Genomic DNA, 24,259 nt, shown 5'->3' on the forward strand with positions numbered 1-24,259 from the left:
CCGAATCTCAGTGACGTAACAATCAATATGATGTCACAATGGAAAGAGACCATTCGGCCCATCGTGTGTGTGAACCTTCAAAGACACTCCCCATTTCTCGGGCTGTTTTGAATGGGGAATTCTTTCCTGCAGCACCGACATTCTGTCAGCAGGTGGCAGCGGTGCTCTTTGTAACTGTGGAAGATTTGAGTTCATACGAAAAGGCAGCAGCTATTTTACTCACAGAAACAACACAAACTAATAATGACACGAATGACCAGTTAATCTCACTTCGGTGATGTTTCCTGAGAGGTGGGGTGAAGTTAAGAGGGTGGGTGGTGGGGGAATGTGGGGTGGTTGCTGGTGTGGTCCAGGACACCGGGAAAAGCCAGAACAGAATATTGTCGTGGCTGGAAATCTGAAATAAACACAGAAAATGCTGGAAATGCAGGTCAGGCAGCAGCGGTAGATAAACAGAGTTAGCGTTTCAGGTAGTTTATTACTTAGTTACACCCAACACCTACAGAACAATTCATTACAAACACAGAAGGTGTAAAACCTGCCCTTTAACCTCCACCATTCTCACTGTGTAAAATTCCAAACACTCCTTCCAAATGAAACACTGATTAATTTATATTTATTTCAATTAAATATCCTGTATTTGAAGCTCAGGATGTGTCTCCTCTACCCTGGGAAATGAAACAAAGACTGGGTGAGTGTTTTACTGACACCTCCATTCAGACTGTAAGTATGATCGTGAGATCCCACTCGGGAGTGATTTTAATTCTCTACCTTACACCCACTCTGACCGTCCTGTCCTTGGCCTGCTGCAGTGTTCCAATAAAGTTCAACACAAAACTCAAGGAACAGAGCCTCATCTTCCCACTGGGCACTTTACAGCCTCCTGGACACCACACTGAGTTCAACAATTTTAGATCACAATCTCTGCTCCCATTCTTCCCATGTTCATTTAGTTGGTTTATTCATTTTTCTCTGGTTTATTTCTTTATATTTTGAGATAATATTTTATTGAAGCATTTGTAATTTTCACAGTTTAACATTTATTAAACAACCGTGCAAACACGCAAACACGTAAACACGCAAAAAACATAAGAGTAACATCCCCTACCATCCCTGCCCTATTTCCTAATTATCTGTATACTAAGTTCCCTGCTGATGGTTAATTTTCCTTGAAGAAGTCGATGAACGGCTGCCTCCTCCGGGCGAACCCCGGAATTGAACCTCTCAAGGAGAACGTAATCTTTTCCAGCCTGAGAAACCCTGCCATGTCGCTGACCCGCACTCCTGACTTTGGAGGCTCCGAGTCCCTCCATCCCAGCAAAATCCGTCTCCGGTCCACCAGGGAGGCAAAGTCCAAAATGTCGGCTTCTACCCTCCCCCCCCCCCCCCCGCCCCCTCCTCCGCTGGTCTCCCGGATCTTCTGATACTCCAAAAATTGCAAATTCTGGACTCGGAGTCACCCTCCTTTCCAGGACCTCAGACATGACGTCCGCAAATCCCTGCCAGAATCCCCACAACGTCGGACATGCCCAGAACATGTGGTTCCCCAGGTTACCCCCACACCGTCCCTCCACCTCCTCAAAAAAACTACTCATCTGGGCCACCGTTATATGAGCCCTATGGATCACCTTGAACTGGATCAGGTGAAGCCTGGTACATGATGAGGATGAATTAACTCCCCTCAAGGCCTTTTCCCATAATCCGACTTCCAACTCCCCTCCCAACTCTTCATCCTACTTCCTCTTCACCTCCCCGATTGGACTCCTTCCCACTCCATCAATTCCTTGTATATCTCTGAGACCCTCCCCTCCCCAACCCCGGTTTGTGACATCACCTTATCCTGTAGTCCCCTCAGGGGAGGCGAGGAAAGCTTGGAACCTGCCTCCGGACAAAATCCCGTGCCTGTAGGTACCGAAACCTGTTCCCATCCGGTAACTCAAACTCCTCCTCTAATGCCTCCAGATCGGGAAACCCTCCTGAATGAAGAGATTCCCAAATCGCTCAATCCCTGCCCGCTGCCACCTCCTAAAGCCCCCATCCAGCCCCCCCACCCCCCCCCCCCCCCCAGAACAAAACGGTGATTGTCACAGATCGGTGACCACACTGACACTCCAATCTCATGTGCTTTCTCCAATGTCCCCACACCCCCAGGGCTGCCACCACCACTGGGCTTGTGGAGTACCCAGCCGGCGAGAATAAAGCCTCCAAACTCGTACTCTTACAGGATGCCGCCTCTACTCGCTCCCAAACCGACCCCTCCCCCACTACCCACTTTGGTTTATTTCTTTATTGATTTACTTTATATTTGCGAGGCTGCGAATATGTCTTTTCAACCTCTCGAGTCAATCTTTTATTTTTTACTTGTCCTTTCACGATGAAACCTTTAATCTGTCCTGTTCTCCACCCTATTACAGACCTTCCCTTTGTTCTTCTTCCTCCTTTCACTTCTATAAGATCTATAAGATTACCAAGATCTTCCAATATCTATAAGATTACCATCTAACCCTCACCCTCCTCATCCTTACCCGAGCCCTAAACCTAATCCTCACACTGACACAAAGTTAAAAAAACAGTCGACAGGAAACAGACCAGTATATTTTAGTCAATCCAATTAAAATTCTCACTGGGTGAAGTTGTTCAGTCGAGTCAGCAGCGCAATATCATTGAAACTGAAAGCAGTTTGAATCAGGAAGTGCCGAGTGTGAACATGGCTCTCAGACAGCAGGTTCAGAGTATGACCGAGGAGACAATTTGTCCCATTTGTCTTGATTTCTTCACTGATCCGGTTTCACTGGATTGTGGACACAACTTCTGCCGCTCCTGTATCTCCCAGTGTTGGGAAAAGGAGATAAACTCCTGCCCGGAATGTAGAGAGGAGTTTCCGGAAAGAAACCTCAGGATAAATCGGGCCTTAGCGAATCTGACCGAGAAAACTCGAAAATTAAAGCTGAATCCGGAAGAGAAGGAAAGTAAACTTCACTGTGAGAAACATCAGGAAGAACTGAAGCTGTTTTGTGAAACTGACAAGAAATTGATCTGTGTGATTTGTAGAGATTCGCGGGAACACAAATCTCATAACTTTCTGCCCATCGATGAAGCTGTTGAAATCTACAAGGTAAAAGAGAAGTTATTTTATAAACTGATATTTTCTCCCATTTCCAGCTGTAACATTTTCATTTTGCTATTTTCTCTCCCAATCCCAGAATCAGCTGAAATCTTCCTTAGATTCTCTCACAGAGAAGAAATCGGCGGTTCTAGAAACGGAACTGAAACAGAAAAGGAAGATTTCTGAAGTTATGGTAAGGTCTCCCTGTGCTGATTTTCTGGGATCTCGGTTAGTTTTGTTCCCTTTATCGCGGGACATTAATTATGTTTCACATTTAATTTGGTAGGAACAGTCGAGCAGTCTGCAGACCCACATCACATCCGAGTTCAGTAAAATGCACCAGATTCTCACTGAGAAAGAGCAGCGTTTACTCAGAGATCTCAGGGAAGAAGAGGAGAGGATTCTAGAACCAATGGAGGCAAACCTTCGAGAGATTCAGGAGAATTTAAATTCTATTGAGGAGAAACTCTCCAAGTTGCAGAAACAGATGGAGCAAAAAGACGAGCTGATATTTCTGAAGGTGAGGGAATATATTGCGGGTCAGTTCAGTGAAACTTCACAATCACAAAATAACTGATGATAATTGTGAAATTAATAAGAATTTACTGATAAATTAGAATCAGAAATAAACTGAAATTGTTTCCCAACCTGAACGGTTCTGCTGTTGTCTCTAAACTACCGGCTCCCACACTGTCTGCAGAATCCCGGGAATACCTGTAACCTGAGAATGAATTTTCTGGATCTTTGTTTTGCGGAAGTTTAATTTTCTCCTGGAACTCCCATTGTAATCCAGTTCCAGTTCCATGTTGTGAGTGTGTGGGTGTGTCTGGTACGGTGTGTGAGAGTCACTGTGTCTGTGAGCGGGGCTGATGCTCAGTTCCAGCATGTTGTGAGTGTGTGGGTGTGTCAGGTCCGGTGTGTGAGAGTCACTGTGTCTGTGAGTGGGGCTGATGCTCAGTTCCATATTGTGAGTGTGTGGGTGTGTCTGGTACGGTGTGTGAGAGTCACTGTGTCTGTGAGCGGGGCTGATGCTCAGTTCCAGTTTATTTGACTCTCCACAATCTTCCTTCCAAAATCCATCACTTCACACCTCCGTGTGAAATCTCATCTGCTCTGAGTCTGCTCATACCACCAGCCTGTCTAACTCCTCCTGCAATCTGTTACTGTCATCCTCACTGTTCCTCATTCATTTCTTTCAGGAGGAAGCTTGTCGGAAGAGAAGGTAGGACATGTTCTTTACTGAAACTCTGCAGTTTGATAAAATAATTCAGTCAATTGTTGTTATGGATTTATCTCTTGGTTGTTGTCACAACTTTAAATGGTCGTCCATAGGGCCATGAAAACTCGGCGTATTGTTCACTGGCGAGTAGTTTACAATAACAAACTTTATGACCGTGATTAAACAGTATTAGATTTTCTATAACTGTTCTACAATATTGTATAAATGACAAGATGTCAGGTAAATAATACAACCTGGTTCCCAGGCTGGAGCTGATCACTTGCCTGATGTTGGCTGTTAGTGTCTGTGACCTTCCGGCTGACCCTGAGAGAGCCGCACGGTCCATGTATCCAAGGAGTGGGTCATCCATGCCCCTGCATGGAGCCTGAGCAACCCGAGAAAGTCAGACGTTAAAGGGGAACGGGTTCTATTTTTATTCTATAATATAAACTGGCTCCGTGTCCTTAACAACCACAACAGCAAAGACTTGTATTTATTTAGCACCTTTAATGTAATATAAAGTCTAAAGGAGGTTCACAGGAGCGTTAAAAAACACAAATTGACCCAGAGACACATCAGGAAATATTAATCCGGATGACGGAGGTGGAGTTTAGAGAGAGTGATTCAGGAAGAAAGAGAGACAGAGAGAGGGAGAGGATCAGGGAGGGAATTCCAGAGCTCAGGACCTCGGCAGCTGAATGTCCAGCTCCCAATGGGGCAGTGACTAAAATCAGAGATATTCAAGATGCCAGGAAAGGAGAGCAGGATTCTCGGCAGGTTGTGGGGATCAGTTATTACAGAGGTGAACATTACGTTCCAGATGTTTTAGGGCCAGCATGGTGGCGCAGTGGTGAACACTGCTGCCTCACGGCGCCGAGGTCCCAGGTTCGATCCCGGCTCTGGGTCACTGTTCATGTGGAGTTTGCACATTCTCCCCGCGTTTGCGTGGGTTTCGTCCCCACAACCCAATGATGTGCCGGGCAGGTGGATTGGCCATGCTAAATTGCCACTTGAGTGGGAAAAATGAATTGGGTACTCTAAATTTATTTTTTATAAGTTCCAGGTGTTTTCAGCCTTTGTCTTTGTTCTACAAACTTTGTTTGTAAAACAGCAAGTGGACAGGCTAAATGTTTCTCTTCTCCTGTGATTTGTGATATCCCGGTAACTAATCTGTTATCAGACTGAGAACCTTTTTCAGGACATGGGGGTTTCCATTCTCTGCCTTTGAATTTCCAAGTTATCCCTTTCTCAGTTATAGAAAAAGTGATTAATATTTCACTTTGTACATTTTCCCAATCATATAAAATGCTAAAGACCTATACATTCTAAAATCTTCTAACAGACACATTTATTGCATTTTTTTAACATACAGGATTAGTGATGAGACTCGCTCACTCTCAGTATCTGCTGCCGGCCTGTCTATCGGAAAGTTCAAAGGACCCTTACAGTACACAGCGTGGAAAGAAATGATAAACTCCATTAACCCCGGTAAAACTCTTCTATTCATTTTCCTGATTTTAAATCCAGTTGTGAAGGGACTAAAGGGTCTCCAAGGTCCCAGATTAAATATTCACTTTGCCGGTTGTTAATCCTCGGGAGCCTCTCCATTCCCATATTTGACTCTCTGTGGGTTCCTCTGGGTGAGTGTCTGAAGCCATCAGCACCGTGTGTCAAAGCAGTGAAGGGATCTGTCTAACCAGAGGAATAGAGCACCAATCTCAGGATGGGAAACCCAATTTGTCGAGGAGACTGGACTGGTCCCGTCTGTCACTCTGGGAACATTTTTTATCATTGTTTATCGGGAAGACATTCAGACATTAGCGAGCAAGTGTTAAACGTCAGACAATCTGGTTGGTGGAATTGAACTCCTGGATTGGATTGGATTGGATTGGATTTGTTTATTGTCACGTGTACCGAGGAACAGTGAAAAGTATTTTTCTGCGAGCAGCTCAACAGATCATTAAGTACATGGGAAGAGAAGGGAAGAAAAGAAAATACATAATCGGGCAACACAAGATATACAATGTGACTACATAAGCACTGGCATCGGATGGAGCATATAGGGTGTAGTGTTAATGAGGTCAGTCCATAAGAGGGTCATTTAGGAGTCTGGTGACAGTGGGGAAGAAGCTGTTTTTGAGTCTGTTCGTGCGTGTTCTCAGACTTCTGTATCTCCTGCCTGATGGAAGAAGTTGGAAGAGTGAGCAAGCCGGGTGGGAGGGATCTTTGATTATACTGCCCGCTTTCCCCAGGCAGCGGGAGGTGTAGATGGAGTCAATGGATGGGAGGCAGGTTCGTGTGATGGACTGGGCGGTATTTATGACTCTCTGAAGTTTCTTGCGATCCTGGGCCGAGCAGTTGCCATACCAGGCTGTGATGCAACTCGATAGGATGCTTTCTATGGTGCATCTGTAAAAGTTGGTAAGGGTTAATGTGGACATGCCGAATTTCCTTAGTTTCCTGAGGAAGTATAGGCGCTGTTGTGCTTTCTTGGTGGTAGTGTTGACGTTAGTGGAACAGGACAGATTTTTGGAGATGTGCACCCCTCGGAATTTGAAACTGCTAAACATCTCCTCCTCGGCCCCTTTGATGCTGACAGGGGTGTGTACAGTACTTTGCTTCCTGAAGTCAATGATCAGCTCTTTAGTTTTGCTGGCATTGAGGGAGAGATTGTTGTCGCTACACCACTCCACTAGGTTCTCTATCTCCCTCCTGTATTCGGACTCATCGTTATTCGAGATCCGGCCCACTATGGTCGTATCGTCAGCAAACTTGTAGATGGAGTTGGAACCAAGTTTTGCCACGCAGTCATGTGTGTACAGGGAGTAGAGTAGGGGGCTTGCGGGGCCCCGGTATTGAGGACTATTGTGGAGGAGGTATTGTCGTTCATTCTTACTGATTGTGGTCTGTTGGTCAGAAAATCGAGGATCCAGTTGCAGAGGGAGGAGCCAAGTCCTAGGTTTTGGAGCTTTGATATGAGCTTGGCTGGGATTATGGTGTTGAAGGCGGAGCTGTAGTCAATAAATAGGAGTCTGATGTAGCAGTCCTTGTTTTCGAGATGCTCTAGGGATGGGTGTAGGTCCAGGGAAATGGCGCCTGATGTGGACCGGTTGCAATGGTATGCGAATTGCAGTGGATCAAGGCGTTCTGGGAGTATGGAGGTGATTCGCTTCATGATCAACCTCTCGAAGCACTTCATTGCGACTGAAGTCAGGGCCACCGGATGGTAGTCATTGAGGCACGTTGCCTGGTTCTTTTTTGGTACCGGGATGATGGTGGTCTTGTTGAAGCAGGAGGGGACCTCGGAGTGGAGTAGGAGTGGAGTAGGTTACCTTCATTAAGAGGAGGGGCTGCAGAAACTGCGAGTCTGCACTGGGTAAGGGAGGGAGTGTGGTGATCTTATTGAAATTTTCAAGGTTCAAAACAGAAGGGAGAATGTAAAAATCCACAGGTTTAACACAATCACAGAGTCTAGGTCAAAGTCGGTATAGTTTTAAATCTAGAATAGGGAGTTTGGACTGAGTGAGGTTGAGTTTTTGAGTGACTCCATTGATGGAGCAGGTAGTGAACCAGTGAAGCCACTGCTCACTCTGTGAATTTGCTCAGAGGCCCAGTCCATTCTGAGGGCTGATCTTCAGAACAATATCACTGACAACTTTCCCACGGGGTTGCAGTGTGGGAAGATGTTCTGTGGTTCCTGAGGAGGGGACAGGAGACAGGAAATCCTCCTCTGACTCCGGTGAGGGGGTGGGGGTGACATGAACATACAGCGGGGATGAGAGAGGGAAAAGAGCGGCGAGCAGCAGTAAGAAAAATCCCACCTCCTGGTCACAGAGAAATCATTACAAAATAGGGAAAAATAGATATTGAACTGAAAAACCGCCCTCATTCGGGCACTGTGACCCCAAACGCTTCATAACCAGTGGCATATTGTTGAGGAACAGTCACTGTTGTAATGTAGGTAATTAGAAAACCAATTTGTTGAACAGCAAGGTCCCAGAAACAGCATTGGCCAATCATGGAGTTTTCTGTTTTGATGATGTTGTTTGTGGTATAAATATTGGGCAGGACTCAGAGAGAATGAACTCCGAACATAATTTCCGATGGAGTTTCCGGAGGTCACTTTCAGACTAGTGATTCAACCATTCTACAGACTGTTCCTCTGGGTGGGGCATCACCGTCCAGTGGAGGATCAAGATTGTATTGACTCCCCATCTGAATCAAATGTCTCCAGTTTGTGGAGACAATGAAGCTTCTTCTTGTGTTCAGTGTGGGAACACTGGATACCTGCAGCTGCTACATAACTGCAGAGTGTTTGGTGACATTAGTGGGAGTTGGGTAGTAAGTACTGAGAGTGATTTTGCTCTCCTAACGGCTCCGTTTACTGTGTAAATCTGGAGGATTCTGAAATGTAAATCACTCCAAATACTTTATGTGGAGGGTGTCAATAGTAAGGGATGAGTTTTTGTCTGAAGAATCTGGGTCATTGCCTGTGAGGCAAGATTCGGTTTGGACCAGCAAATGGCAGGTCAGAATGACCATGAAGGTGGATGGTAAGGGAGCAATCCCCACCCTCCCTCCAGCTTTGTTCTCAGGGGAAGCCAGGGTCACCTTGTCTTCACTGGACAGCGCAGACTTTGCTGAATCTGTGGAAAATCGGGCCTGATCATTCCCATGTTCACCACACCACATTCCCACCTGTCTCCCGCGTGCCCCTGACAGACACCTTGAACATCTGTAATTGCAGACAACCGAGTTGAAGGGGCGGGGACGGGGTGGTGCGGGGGTGGGGGGGAAGAGGGGGTGATGCGCAACGTGAAATTGGTGACCCCAGAGGACATCAAGGAACTCAAACGGGATTACAAAAAGGTGGATGCATTTGAAACTTCTCTTTGAGGTCCTGGTGCCTGGGGAAGCAGTCAAGTGGAAAATCGAGATGTTGTTTATCCTTAGAGGTGTTCAGAGGGTGAGAGAGACAAAAGGAAATGTCCTCACTCGAGAAAAGCAAATAGAATCTGCTCCTGCTGCTGATGATCGGGGTCATTGATTAGTAAGTTTGCAGACGACACAAAGATTGGTGGAATTGCGGATAGCGAAGAGGACTGTCTGAGGATACAGCAGAATTTAGATTGTTTGGAGACTTGGGCGGAGAGATGGCAGATGGAGTTTAATCCGGACAAATGTGAGGTAATGCATTTTGGAAGGTCTAATGCAATAGGGAATATACAGTGAATGGTAGAACCCTCAAGAGTATTGAAAGTCAGAGAGATCTAGGTGTACAGGTCCACAGGTCACTGAAAGGGACAACACGGGTGGAGAAGGTCGTCAAGAAGGCATGCGGCATGCTTGCGTTCATTGGCCGGTGCATTGAGTATAAGAATTGGCAAGTCATGTTGCAGCTGGACAGAACCTTAGTTAGGCCACACTTGGAATATCATGTTCAATTCTGGCCGCCAGACTACCAGAAGGATGTGGAGGCTTTAGAGAGGGAGCAGGAGAGAGGACGCTGAGATGGCGGCGGTGTTCACGTGGAACTTGTTGTCCCGCGGTGGCGGCCCCGAGGGTGCCCGCCGCCAGCAGGATCATAGCCAGCAGGTCCTTGGCCTCCACAGGTATTCCGACAGATGAAGAACAATCGACTGGTCTCGAGAGGAAAGTATTGCAAGCTATGAAGAAAGGGAAGGATCCCTACAGTATCTTCAAACTGAAGGAGTATGCAGGTACCAAGGAAGATCCTCATGTTGTTCCTTCAATCGCCGACAAGAGGCTTGTTGGCTGCATTTGTGAAGAAGATAACACTGCGATTGTTTGGTTCGGGCTGTATTCTGGAAATCCCCAGCGATGTCCATCCTGTGGCTCTCACTATAAACTTGTGCATCATGAACTTCCTCATTAGCTTGGTGACAATCACTGTGCCTCAGTCATAATTTACTGTAAATCATTTAAATATATCAATCCATTATTTTTGTTACGAATGAAGGTGTGCACTGTACAAAATAAACAGTAAATTGCCAAAAAAAAAAGAGAGGATGCAGAAGAGATTTACCAGGATGTTGCCTGGTATGGAGGGCATTAGCTATGAGGAGAGGTTGAGTAAACTTGGTTTGTTCTCACTGGAATGTCGGAGGTTGAGAGGCAAATTGATAGAAGTCAACAATATTATGAGGGGCATAGACAGAGTGGATAGTCAGAGACTTTTTCCCAGGTTTCCTAGGGGGCATAGGTTTAAGGTGCAAGGGGCAATGTTTAGAGGAGATGTACGAGATAAGTTTTTTACACAGAGGGTAGTGGGTGCCTGGAACTCGCTACCGGAGGAGGGGTGGAAGCAGGGACGATAGTGATGTTTAAGGGGCATCATGACAAATACATGAATAGGATGGGAATAGAGGGATACGGACGCCGGAAGTGTGGAAGATTTTAGTTTAGACGGGCAGCATGGTCGGCACAGGCTTGGAGGGCAGAAGGGCCTGTTCCTGTGCTGTACTGTTGTTTGTTCTTTGTTCTTCATGACTCACTCTTCGCTGTAGAGGCTCCAAGATTATCATTCATTCCAGACTCCGCTCACGTTTCATCTTCCACAGGTTACACAGAGAGAGAGAGACAGGGACAGAGAGAGAGACAGAGAGAGACAGAGAGAGAGAGAGAGAGAGAGAGAGAGAGAGATAGAGAGAGGGAGAGAGAGAGACAGTGAGAGAGAGAGAGAGACAGTGAGAGAGACAGAGAGAGAGACAGTGAGAGAGAGAGAGAGAGGGAGAGAGAGAGAAAGAGAGAGAGAGACAGAGAGAGACAGAGAGAGAGAGACAGTGAGAGAGAGACAGTGAGAGAGAGAGACAGAGAGAGAGAGAGAGACAGTGAGAGATAGAGAGACAGAGAGAGAGAGACAGTGAGAGAGAGATCTGTGATCAACAGCCTGAAGGAAGAAGTTGGTTCAGTGACATCATCGCAGTCTGACATACTGAGGATCAGCAAATCCTTTTGTGCCAGATTGTGTGACATTGACTTTACTGGCCTCTATCACAGAAATCTTTGATGACACGAGAAAATACACTAATTTTGGACGAGTTGACAAAAACTGCCAGCTCCTTGAGAGGAAGTGACAGTTCATCAGGTCATTTGTGCTTGACTGTGAGACTGGATCAGGCCAGTGGGTGAGAGTTTGATTCGGACTGATAAGATTTTAGAATCCATGAGGAAAGGCTTCCTCACCTTCACCTACAAGTGGAAGGGGACAGAGAGGATTTAGAAATTGGTGACATTTCACTGCTTAACATGGACAACAGAATTCTGTCCAAGGTCATCAATCGAGTCAAGTCTGCTCTAGAGTTGGTGATCTACTTTGATCAGACCTCTGCTGTATCCGGAATCATAGAATCATAGAAGTTTACAGCATGGAAACAGGCCCTTCGGCCCAACCAGTCCATGCCGCCCAGTTTTTACCATTAAGCTAATCCCAGTTGCCCGTACTTGGCCCATAACCCTCTATACCCATCTTACCCATGTAACTATCTAAATGTTTTTTAAAAGACACAATTGTACCCGCCTCTACTACTACCTCTGGCAGCCCATTCCAGACACTCACTACCCTCTGAGTGAAGAAATTGCCCCTCTGGGCCCTTCTGAATCTCTCCCCTCTCACCTTAAACCTATGCCCTCTAGTTTTAGACTCCCCTACCTTTGGGAAAAGATGTTGACTATCTACCTTATCTATGCCCCTCATTATTTTATAGACCTCTATAAGATCACCCCTAAGCCTCCTACGCTCCAAGGAAAAAAGTCCCAGTCTATCCAGCCTCTCCTTATAACTCAAACCATCAAGTCCCGGCAACATCCTAGTAAATCTTTTCTGCACTCTTTCCAGTTTAATAATATCCTTTCTATAATAGGGTGACCAGAACTGCACACAGTATTCCAAGTGTGGCCGTACCAATGTCTTGTACAACTTCAACAAGACGTCCCAACTCCTGTATTCAATGTTCTGACCAATGAAACCAAGCATGCCGAATGCCTTCTTCACCACCCTGTCCACCTGCGACTCCACCTTCAAGGAGCTATGAACCTGTACTCCTAGATCTCTTTGTTCTATAACTCTCCCCAACGCCATACCATTAACTGAGTAGGTCCTGGCCTGATTCGATCTGCCAAAATGCATCACCTCACATTTATCTAAATTAAACTCCATCTGCCATTCGTCGGCCCACTGGCCTAATTGATCAAGATACCGTTGCAATCCTAGATAATCTTCTTCACTATCCACTGTGCCACCAATCTTGGTGTCATCTGCAAACTTACTAACCATGCCTCCTAAATTCTCATCCAAATCATTAATATAAATCACAAATAACAGTGGACCCAGCACCGATCCCTGAGGCACACCACTGGTCACAGGCCTCCAGTTTGAAAAACAACCCTCTACAACCACCCTCTGTCTTCTGTCGTCCAGCCAATTTTGAATCCAATTGGCAACCTCACCCTGGATCCCGTGAGCTTTAACCTTCTGCAACAACCTACCATGCGGTACCTTGTCAAAGGCTTTGCTAAAGTCCATGTAGACAACGTCTACTGCACTGCCCTCATCTACCTTCTTGGTCACCCCCTCAAAAAACTCAATCAAATTTGTGAGACATGATTTTCCACGCACAAAGCCATGCTGACTGCCCCGAATCAGTCCTTGCCTCTCTAAATGCTTGTAGATCCTGTCTCTCAGAATACCTTCTAGCAACTTACCTACTACAGACGTTAGGCTCACCGGTCTGTAGTTCCCAGGCTTTTCCCTGCTGCCCTTCTTAAACAAGGGCACAACATTCGCCACTCTCCAATCTTCAGGCACCTCACCTGTGGCTGCCGATGATTCAAATATCTCTGTTAGGGGACCCGCAATTTCCTCCCTAGCCTCCCACAACATCCTGGGATACATTTCATCAGGTCCCGGGGATTTATCTACCTTGATGCGCTTTAAGACTTCCAGCACCTCCTCCTCTGTAATATGCACACTTCTCAAGACATCACTATTTATTTCCCTTAGTTTCCTAACATCCATGCCTTTCTCCACCGTGAATACCGATGAGAAATATTCATTCAGGATCTCACCCAACTCTTGTGGCTCTGCACATAGATGCCCTTGTTGATCCTTAAGAGGCCCTACTCTGTCCCTAGTTACTCTTTTCCCCTTTATGTATTTGTAGAATCTCTTTGGATTCTCCCTTGCATTATTTGCCAAAGCAATTTCATGTCCCCTTTTTGCCCTCCTGATTTCCCTCTTAACTCTATTTCGACAATCTCTATACTCTTCAAGGGATCCACTTGATCCCAGTTGCTTATGTACGTCATATGCCTCCTTCCTCTTTTTGACCAGAGTCTCAATATCTCGAGTCATCCAGGGTTCCCTACTTCTACCAGCCTTGCCCTTCACTTTAAAGGGAATGTGCTTACCCTGCACCCTGGTTAACACATTTTTAAAAGCCTCCCATTTACCAGCCGTCCCTTTGCCTGCCAACAGTCTCCCCCAATCTACCTCTGCAAGTTCCTGTCTGATACCATCAAAATTGGCCTTGCCCCAATTAAGAATTTTAACTCTTGGGCCAGACCTATCATTCTCCATAGCTATCTTAAAACTAATGGAGTTATGGTCACTTGTCCCAAAGTGATCTCTCACTAGCACTTCTGTCACTTGCCCTTCCTTATTTCCCAAGACGAGGTCAAGTTTTGCCCCCTCTCTAGTCGGTCCATCCACATACTGAATGAGAAATTCCTCCTGAATACACTCAACAAATTTCCCTCCATCCAAGCCCCTAATGCTATGGCTGTCCCAGTCAATGTTGGGAAAGTTAAAGTCCCCTACTACTACCACCCTATTATTCTTGCAGCTATCTGTAATCTCCTTACATATTTGCTCCTCAATTTCCCGCTGACTATTTGGGGGCCTGTAGTATAGTCCTACCAAGGTGATCTCTCCCTTCTTATTTTTCAGTTCCACCCATATAGACTCAGTGGGCGAACCCTCGGATATATCCCCTCTAAGTACTGCCGTGATGTTCTCCCTAATCAAAAACGCCACTCCCCCTCCTCTCTTACCTCCTGTTCTATCCTTTCTATAGCATCTGTACCCCGGAACATTGAGCTGCCAGTCCTGCCCCTCCCTTAGCCATGTTTCAGTCATAGCTATAATATCCCAGTCCCATGTGCCCGTCCATGCCCTGAGTTCATCCGCTTTGCCCGTCAGGCCCCTTGCATTGAAATAAATGCAGTTTAATGTAGACCTTCCTTGCTCTCTGCCCTGCTTTCTCAGGTCATGCTTTACACATTCTCCCTTCCTGCCTTTTGTTTCTGTCCCCACTGACTTCCTACATCGGTTCCCATCCCCCTGCCACATTAGTTTAAACCCTCCCCAACTGCACTAGCAAACACACCCCCGAGAACATTGGTTCCGGTCCCACCCAGATGCAGACCGTCCGATTTGTATAGGTCCCACCTCCCCCAGAACCGGTCCCAATGTCCCAGGAATTTGAAACCCTCCCTCTTGCACCATCTTTCAAGCCACGTATTCATCCTAGCTATCCTGTCATTCCTACTCGGACTATCACGTGGCACTGGTAGCAATCCTGAGATTACTACCTTTGAGGTCCTACTTTTTAGTTTAACTCCTAACTCCTTAAATTCAGCTTGTAGGACCTCATCCCATTTTTTACCTATATCGTTGGTGCCTATATGCACCACGACAGCTGGCTGTTCACCCTCCCCCTCCAGAATGCCCTGCAGCCGCTCCGAGACATCCTTGACCCTTGCACCAGGGAGGCAACATACCAACCTGGATTCTCGTTTGCGTCCACAGAAACGCCTGTCTATTCCCCTTACAATTGAATCCCCTATCACTATAGCTCTGCCACTCTTTTTCCCGCCCTTCTGTGCAGCAGAGCCAGCCACGGTGCCATGAACCTGGCTGCTGCCACCTTCCCCTGGTGAGCCATCTCCCCCAACAGTTTCCAAAACGGTAAATCTGTTTTGGAGGGAGATGACCGCAGGGGATCCCTGCACTACCTTCCTACTCTTCCTCTGTCTGTTGGTCACCCATTCCCTATCTGCCTCAGTAATTTTAATCTGCGGTGTGACCAACTCACTGAATGTGCTATCCACATCTTCCTCAGCATCGCGGATGCTCCAAAGTGAGTCCATCCGCAGCTCCAGAGCCGTCAAGCGGTCTAACAGGAGCTGCAGTTGGACACACTTCTTGCAGATGAAGGAGTCAGGGACACCAGAAGGGTCCCTGACTTGCCACATCTCACAAGAGGAGCATGACACGGGTCTGAGCTCTCCTGCCATGACTTAAACCTGAAGTTAAATTTGAACTACACTACACAGCTAAGAGAAAGTCAAAGAGAGAGAGAAATCACTTACCAGTTACAAGCCAATCACTTACCTGCTGGCTGTGATGTAATTGCTCCCGAGGCTCCCTCACAGGTCTGCTTCTCTGCACCTCCTTAAGATGGGCACCAAATTCCCTTACTAGCTAATTAATTTACTTAATTAATTGGATTTTTTTTTGGGGGGGGGAACTCAACCCCAAACACCAAACTCCAAAAAACAAACACAGCCCTCACTCACCTCTTACCCGAACTCAGCCTTACCCAAACTTAGATACACTCTGTTTGCCTCCAGCACTCTGTTTCTATAGGCACTTCAGCCACACCTTTTGTATCCTTCCTGATTTACAGTCAGCCAATAGGCCTGCTCACAAAACTGATCTCCCGAAACTAACAGCTGACCTGCAAGGTAAGGAAGTGGTTAATCAGTACTTACCTCACCCACGCCGCGACCTTTTAATCTGTCCCCTCTGCCTCGCAGCTCCCGCGCTTTTTCAAACTCCCGCGCTGTTTCCAAGGTCCCGGCTCCCTCTCTCTCCCGAACAGCTGACCTGCAAGGTAAGGAAGTGGTTAATCAGTACTTACCTCACCCACGCCGCAACCTTTTAATCTGTCCCCTCTGCCTCGCAGCTCCCGCGCTTTTTCAAACTCCCGTGCTGTTTCCAAGGTCCCGGCTCCCTCTCTCTCCCGAACAGCTGACCTGCAAGGTAAGGAGATGGTTAATCAGTACTTACCTCACCCACGCCGCGACATTTTAATCTGTCTCCTCTGCCTCGCAGCTCCCGCGCTTTTTCAAACTCCTGCGCTGTTTCCAAGGTCCCGGCTCCCTCTCTCTCCCGAACAGCTGACCTGCAAGGTAAGGAGATGGTTAATCAGTACTTACCTCACCCACGCCGCGACATTTTAATCTGTCTCCTCTGCCTCGCAGCTCCCGCGCTTTTTCAAATTCCCGCGCTGTTTCCAAGGTCCCGGCTCCCTCTCTCTCCCGAACAGCTGACCTGCAAGGTAAGGAAGTGGTTAATCAGTGGAAGGGAGCTCTCTGATAGCCTTGTGCTCCTCAGGGATTGTAGGATTCGATTGTGCCAGTTGAGGGATTTTGAAAGCATTCAGGTTACCAGCTGCACTTGCGATTACTGGAACTCAGTAGAAAGTTTAGTTAAAACTTCTCAGGTGCCAATAAGAATTGTTTTATTTGTCTTCTATTGATTACAATTTGAAAGTCATTTGAAAGGCAATTCGTAGACAATTTGAAGCTTTCAAAGAATCACAGAAATATCTTCTTGCTTAGGCAAAACTTTAAAAGTCAAAGTCAAAAACTAACTGAAGCTACCTCCCCAAAAAACTAACCTAAAACTAACAAAAAATGGCGGAATGAAACTCCTCAGTTATACTGTTTCATATCTGTCTTAAGTCATCTGATCACACCCCAATATAATCCTAATTGGTTTGGGTTAGACTCAAACACATCTGATTCGACGGCAAGCCGTCCATCTTCAAAATGTAACATTACTTCTAATTGTTGTGTATCTGCATACTTGTGTATGTTAAAGAATGCGATATTGTGCTTTATCAAAGCCAGCAAAAACTGGTTTTATGCTGGCTTGGCTATTGTAACAATGGAGACTTCATGTTATCTCGTCATGCCATGCTGGACAATGACTTGAAAAATGTAAATCAAACTGTCTGTTTTAATCTAGTAAAGTGAATTATGCTGTTTCTATGAAATTGTCATGTTTTGAGAATGTTGGAATCAAATATATTGGATTTGATGTTCTAACTGTCATTTATTAAAAACAAATCAGCAATAGTCTAGAATGTTTCAGCCTGTATAAGTTATGGAATGTGGTTCAGGCTGTTATCACTAATGGTCTGAAATGAGAATAATGGAGCCTTTAAGTTACTGGTCTGGATTCAGCCCTTGTCCTTGGAGAAATGTAATGAAAAGTATTTTCTCTTATCAGACTTCTGTGTTATTTTAAAACTATGTAAATGAATTTGCAGAATATGTGTTTTTTAATCCTTAATTTAAAACTGGGACTTAATATTTATGCTTAAACAGCTATCTTTTACCTATATTCGGTTTTGCACTGAGTGCTGAATTTGGTGCTTTTTGAGTGTGATAGTGAGAGTTTGGTGACCGAGGGAGTTAGGTGAGGAGGGAGTAAGGTGCTCCTTTCATTTTGTTTCCGACATTTCCGCAAAGAGTGCGAAGAGAGCCAGGAGTTTACAGGAAGTGTAGCTGACTGGGAGCAGAGTCGGAGGGCGGAGATCTAGTTAGTCCACACAGCAGCTATATTCTGTAAGGTAAGAGGGGATGGAGGCTACGCCAGTTACATGCTCCTCCTGTAGGATGTGGGTGGTGAGGAATACCACCGGTGTCCCCACTGACTATACCTGCGGGAAGTGCACCCAACTTCAGCTCCTCAAAGACCGTGTTAGGGTACTGGAGCTGAAGCTGGATGAACTTCGGATCATCCGGGAGGCAGAGGGGGTGATTGAGAAGAGTTACAGGGAGGTAACCACACCCAAGGTACAGGACAAGAATAGCTGGGTTACAGTCAGGGGAAAAAAACAAACAGGCAGACAGTGCAGGAATCCTTCGTGGCCGTTCCCCTTCAAAACGAGTATACCGTTTTGGATGCTGTTGGGGGGGATGACCTACCGGGGGAAGGCCCTAGCGGCCAGGTCTCTGGCACTGAGTCTGGCTCTGGGGCTCAGAAGGGAAGGGGGGAGAATAGAAAAGCAATAGTTGTAGGAGATTCAATGGTTAGGGGAATAGATAGGAGATTCTGTGGTCGCGAGCGAGACTCCCGGAAGGTATGTTGCCTCCCGGGTGCCAGGGCCAGGGATGTCTCGGATCGTGTCTTCAGGATCCTTAAGGGGGAGGGGGAGCAGCCAGAAGTCGTGGTGCACAATGGTACCAACGACATAGGTAGGAAAAGGGGTGTGGAGGTAATAAACAAGTTGAGGGAGTTAGGCTGGAAGTTGAAAGCCAGGACAGACAGAGTTGTCATCTCTGGTTTGTTGCCGGTGCCACGTGATAGCGAGGCTAGGAATAGGGAGAGAGTGCAGTTGAACACGTGGCTGCAGGAATGGTGTAGGAGGGAGGGCTTCAGGTATTTGGATAATTGGAGCGCATTCTGGGGAAGGTGGGACCTGTACAAGCAGGACGGGTTGCATCTGAACCAGAGGGGCACCAATATCCTGGGAGGGAGGTTTGCCAATACTCTTCGGGAGGGTTTAAACTAATTTGGCAGGGGAATGGGAACCGGATTTGTAGTCCAGCAACTAAGGTAGCCGATATTCAGGACGCCAAAGCATGTAATGAGGCAGTGGGGAAGGGAACACTGGCAAAGGAGAGTATTTGCAGGCACGGAGATGGGTTGAAGTGTGTATACTTCAACGCAAGAAGCATCAGGAATAAGGTGGGTGAACTTAAGGCATGGATCGGTACTTGGGACTACGATGTGGTGGCCATCACGGAAACGTGGATAGAAGAGGGGCAGAAATGGTTGTTGGAGGTCCCTGGTTATAGATGTTTCAATAAGATTAGGGAGGGTGGTAAAAGAGGTGGGGGGGTGGCATTATTAATTAGAGATAGTATAACAGCTGCAGAAAGGCAGTTCGAGGAGTATCACCCTATTGAGGTAGTATGGGTTGAAGTCAGAAATAGGAAAGGAGCAGTCACCTTGTTAGGAGTTTTCTATAGGCCCCCCAATAGTAGCAGAGATGTGGAGGAACAGATTGGGAAACAGATTTTGGAAAGGTGCAGAAGTCATAGGGTAGTAGTCATGGGCGACTTTAACTTCCCAAATATTGAGTGGAAACTCTTTAGATCAAATAGTTTGGATGGGGTGGTGTTTGTGCAGTGTGTCCAGGAAGCTTTTCTAACACAGTATGTAGATTGTCCGACCAGAGGAGGGGCAATATTGGATTTAGTACTGGGTAATGAACCAGGGCAAGTGGTAGATTTGTTAGTGGGGGAGCATTTTGGAGATAGTGACCACAATTCTGTGACTTTCACTTTAGTAATGGAGAGGGATAGGTACGTGCAACAGGGCAAGGTTTACAATTGGGGGAAGGGTAAATACGATGTTGTCAGACAAGAATTGAAGTGCATAAGTTGGGAACATAGGCTGGCAGGGAAGGACACAAGTGAAATGTGGAACTTGTTCAAGGAACAGGTGCTACGTGTCCTTGATATGTATGTCCCTGTCAGGCAGGGAAGAGATGGTCGAGTGAGGGAACCATGGTTGACAAGAGAGGTTGAATGTCTTGTTAAGAGGAAAAAGGTGACTTATGCAAGGCTGAGGAAACAAGGTTCAGATAGGGCATTGGAGGGATACAAGATAGCCAGGAGGGAACTGAAGAAAGGGATTAGGAGAGCTAAGAGAGGGCATGAACAATCTTTGGCAGGTAGGATCAAGGAAAACCCCAAGGCCTTTTACACATATGTGAGAAATATGAGAATGACTAGAGCGAGGGTAGGTCCGATCAAGGACAGTAGCGGGAGATTGTGTATTGAGTCTGAAGAGATAGGAGAGGTCTTGAATGAGTACTTTTCTTCTGTATTTACAAATGAGAGGGGCGATATTGTTGGAGAGGACAGTGTGAAACAGATTGGTAAGCTCGAGGAAATACTTGTTAGGAAGGAAGATGTGTTGGGCATTTTGAAAAACTTGAGGATAGACAAGTCCCCCGGGCCTGACGGGATATATCCAAGGATTCTATGGGAAGCAAGAGATGAAATTGCAGAGCCGTTGGCAATTATCTTTTCGTCCTCACTGTCAACAGGGGTGGTACCAGGGGATTGGAGAGTGGCGAATGTCGTGCCCCTGTTCAAAAAAGGAACTAGGGATAACCCTGGGAATTACAGGCCAGTTAGTCTTACTTCGGTGGTAGGCAAAGTAATGGAAAGGGTACTGAAGGATAGGATTTCTGAGCATCTGGAAAGACACTGCTTGATTAGGGATAGTCAGCACGGATTTGTGAGGGGTAGGTCTTGCCTTACAAATCTTATTGAATTCTTTGAGGAGGTGACCAAGCATGTGGATGAAGGTAAAGCAGTGGATGTAGCGTACATGGATTTTAGTAAGGCATTTGATAAAGTTCCCCATGGTAGGCTTCTGCACAAAGTAAGGAGGCATGGGATAGTGGGAAATTTGGCCAGTTGGATAACGAACTGGCTAACCGATAGAAGTCAGAGAGTGGTGGTGGATGGCAAATATTCAGCCTGGATCCCAGTTACCGTGGTGTACCGCAGGGATCAGTTCTGGGTCCTCTGCTGTTTGTGATTTTCATTAATGACTTGGATGAGGGAGTTGAAGGGTGGGTCAGTAAATTTGCAGACGATACGAAGATTGGTGGAGTTGTGGATAGTAAGGAGGGCTGTTGTCGGCTGCAAAGAGTATTGATAGGATGCAGAGCTGGGCTGAGAAGTGGCAGATGGAGTTTAACCCTGAAAAGTGTGAGGTTGTCCATTTTGGAAGGACAAATATGAATGCGGAATGCAGGGTTAACGGTAGAGTCCTTGGCATTGTGGAGGAGCAGAGAGACCTTGGGGTCTATGTTCATATATCTTTGAAAGTTGCCACTCAAGTGGATAGAGCTGTGAAGAAGGCCTATGGTGTGCTCGCGTTCATTAACAGAGGGATTGAATTTAAGAGCCGTGAGGTGATGATGCAGCTGTACAAAACTTTGGTAAGGCCACATTTGGAGTACTGTGTACAGTTCTGGTCGCCTCATTTTAGGAAGGATGTGGAAGCTCTGGAAAAGGTGCAAAGAAGATTTACCAGGATGTTGCCTGGAATGGAGAGTAGGTCTTACGAGGAAAGGTTGAGGGTGCTAGGCCTTTTCTCATTAGAGCGGAGAGGGATGAGGGGCGACTTGATAGAGGTTTATAAGATGATCAGGGGAATAGATAGAGTAGACAGTCAGAGACTTTTTCCCCGGGTGGAACACACCATTACAAGGGGACATAAATTTAAGGTGAAAGGTGGAAGATATAGGAGGGATATCAGAGGTAGGTTCTTTACCCAGAGAGTAGTGGGGGCATGGAATGCACTGCCTGTGGAAGTAGTTGAGTCGGAAACATTAGGGACCTTCAAGCAGCTGTTGGATAGGTACATGGATTACGGGAAAATGATATAGTGTAGATTTATTTGTTCTTAAGGGCAGCACGGTAGCATTGTGGATAGCACAATTGCTTCACAGATCCATGGTCCCAGGTTCGATTCCGGCTTGGGTCATTGTGTGTGCGGAGTCTGCACGTCCTCCCCGTGTCTGCGTGGGTTTCCTCCGGGTGCTCCGGTTTCCTCCCACAGTCCAAAGATGTGCGGGTTAGGTGAATTGGCTAATGATAAATTGCCCTTAATGTCCAAATTGCCCTTGGTGTTGGGTGGAGGTGTTGAGTTTGGGTAGGGTGCTCTTTCCAAGAGCTGGTGCAGACTCAAAGGGCCGAATGGCCTCCTTCTGCACTGTAAATTCAATGATAATCTATGATTAATCTAGGACAAAGGTTCGGCACAACATCGTGGGCCGAAGGGCCTGTTCTGTGCTGTATTTTCTATGTTCTATGTTCGGTGTATTAGAAATACCTGGCTTCTACAGGGATATAATCACCTATATCTGGGACAGAATGCTGACACCTGCTTCATCAGCTTGGACCAGGAGAAGGCCTTTAACAGAATATCACACACCCACATGGTCAATATACTCTCCAAAATGAAGTTTGAGGAGCAAATCTGCAAATGGATCCAACTGCTCTCTCCAAACGAAAACACCGCAATTTCAATCAATGTGTTGAAACTGAAAAGTTTTCCAGTTAAATCCGGAGTCAGACAGGGCTGTGTTCTCTCTCCGATCTTGTTCCTGTGCTGTCACCTCCTGTTAAATTCCTGTTCAGAGTTTTAAGCCCCATGTTAAAATCCCCAATCTCGATCCCTCTGTATTTATAATTGTTCTCTGACCTTACATTCTTCTACAAAGTCTTCCAGATATGAGCACTTCTGAAATAAATGTCCAATTTTCCTGCACGTGGATATTTGAACCACAGCAACCAGATTTTCATCCCGATCACAGCGCAGAATGGTCCTAATAAATGACACACATAACGAGTATAATACATTATCCCTCCTCATCCCTCTGAACCTCTCTGCAAACATTGACATGGTCAACACCACCATTCTCCTCCAAACTATCTCCTCTATTTCCCGACTCTGTGGCACTGTCTTTATTTGGTTCCACACTTGGCGATTCTATCACAGCCAGAGTATCTCCAGCAATAGTTTCACTTCTCACCCCCATAGTGCTCCCTCGGAGACTCTCAAACATTTTATCCTTGATCGTCTCCTTTTCCTGATCTACTTGCTGCCACTTAGTAACCTCACCCACAGAAAGAGGGACAGTTTTCAAATGACACCCAGTTCGATCTCTCCATTACCTCTCTTGACGTCAACCCCCCCACCCCCCTCCCACCCCCCCACTGCCAGTGTCTTGTCAGCTTATCTGCAGCTCCAACAACACTAAAGAAGTTGAACACCATCCAGGACAAAGTCGCCCGTTTGATCGCTCCCCCTCCCACAAACATGCAATCCCTCTAACAAGGACGAACAATGTTAGCCGTGTGTACCGTCTACAAGATGCTCTTCAGAAACTCGCCAAGGCTTCTTTCCAAACCCACAACCGCTACCATCTCGGAGGACAAGAGCAGCAGATGTCTGGACACACCACCACCTGGAAGTTCCCCTCTCAGTCACACACTATGCTGACTTGGAAATATATCGCCATTCCTTCATTGTCACTGTGTCAAGATCCTGGAATTCTCTCCCTAACAGCACTGTGGGTGTACCTACACCACATAGACTGCAGAAGTTAAGAAAGTAACGCACCAACACTGTCTCCCTCCCCTGCTTTCTCCCCACCCCCAGCCGATTTAGACCCTTCCCCTCTCCATTCCTCTATTCCTCTCCCCTTCTGCTCCCTAATTCTCTCTGCCCTCCCACTCATCCAGAAGTTGCTGCCAGCCACCTCCCCCAGTTTTTTCTCTCACCTCCCATTCCTCTGCCCTCTCTCCTCTCCATCTACACCCTTCTGCCCACAACCGACAGCTCTCTCCTCGCCATCTCACACATGCTCGGCTCCCTCTACATCCTCTCTCCCACTGTCTATCCTTCCCTCGTCTCCCATCCCATCACTCTCACCATTCTGCTGTTCCGCACCCCTCAATCCCACACTCTCTCTCCTACTCCCACACACTGTTTCCCACAATCTCCATTCCTTCACTTCCAGCTTCCCTAACCGTCTCTCCCTCCCCTCCAGCATATGCCCTGTCCCCTCTAGCTCACTCGATCCTCCCTCAGTCCATTCACACTCTCCCCGACTCCAAAGTGATGTTCATCACAGTGCAGAAGAGGCCATTGGCCCATCGAGTCTGTACTGGCCCTTGGAAAGAGCCAGTACAGGGCATCCTGTACTTAAGCCTATCCCTGTAACCCAGTAATCCAACCTAAACTTTTGGACACTAAGGGGCAATTTAGCATGGCCAATCTACCTAACCTACACATCTTTGGACTGTGG

General features: G+C 46.6%; 2 protein-coding genes across 2 annotated transcripts in view; both read left to right on the plus strand.

Moving 5' to 3' along the window:
• Positions 1-24,259, plus strand: part of LOC140390449 (butyrophilin subfamily 1 member A1-like) — a 273,313-nt gene that overhangs the window by 140,367 nt on the left and 108,687 nt on the right. The window lies entirely within an intron of this gene.
• Positions 2,626-5,920, plus strand: LOC140390460 (zinc-binding protein A33-like). The gene is made up of 5 exons (XM_072475612.1): positions 2,626-3,115; positions 3,204-3,299; positions 3,393-3,626; positions 4,306-4,328; positions 5,698-5,920. The coding sequence occupies exons 1-5, from the start codon at positions 2,708-2,710 to the stop codon at positions 5,912-5,914; spliced, it is 978 nt and encodes a 325-aa protein (XP_072331713.1). The 5' UTR covers positions 2,626-2,707; the 3' UTR covers positions 5,915-5,920.

This window comes from Scyliorhinus torazame, chromosome 14 (assembly GCF_047496885.1).
Source record: "Scyliorhinus torazame isolate Kashiwa2021f chromosome 14, sScyTor2.1, whole genome shotgun sequence".
Lineage (NCBI taxonomy): Eukaryota > Metazoa > Chordata > Chondrichthyes > Carcharhiniformes > Scyliorhinidae > Scyliorhinus > Scyliorhinus torazame.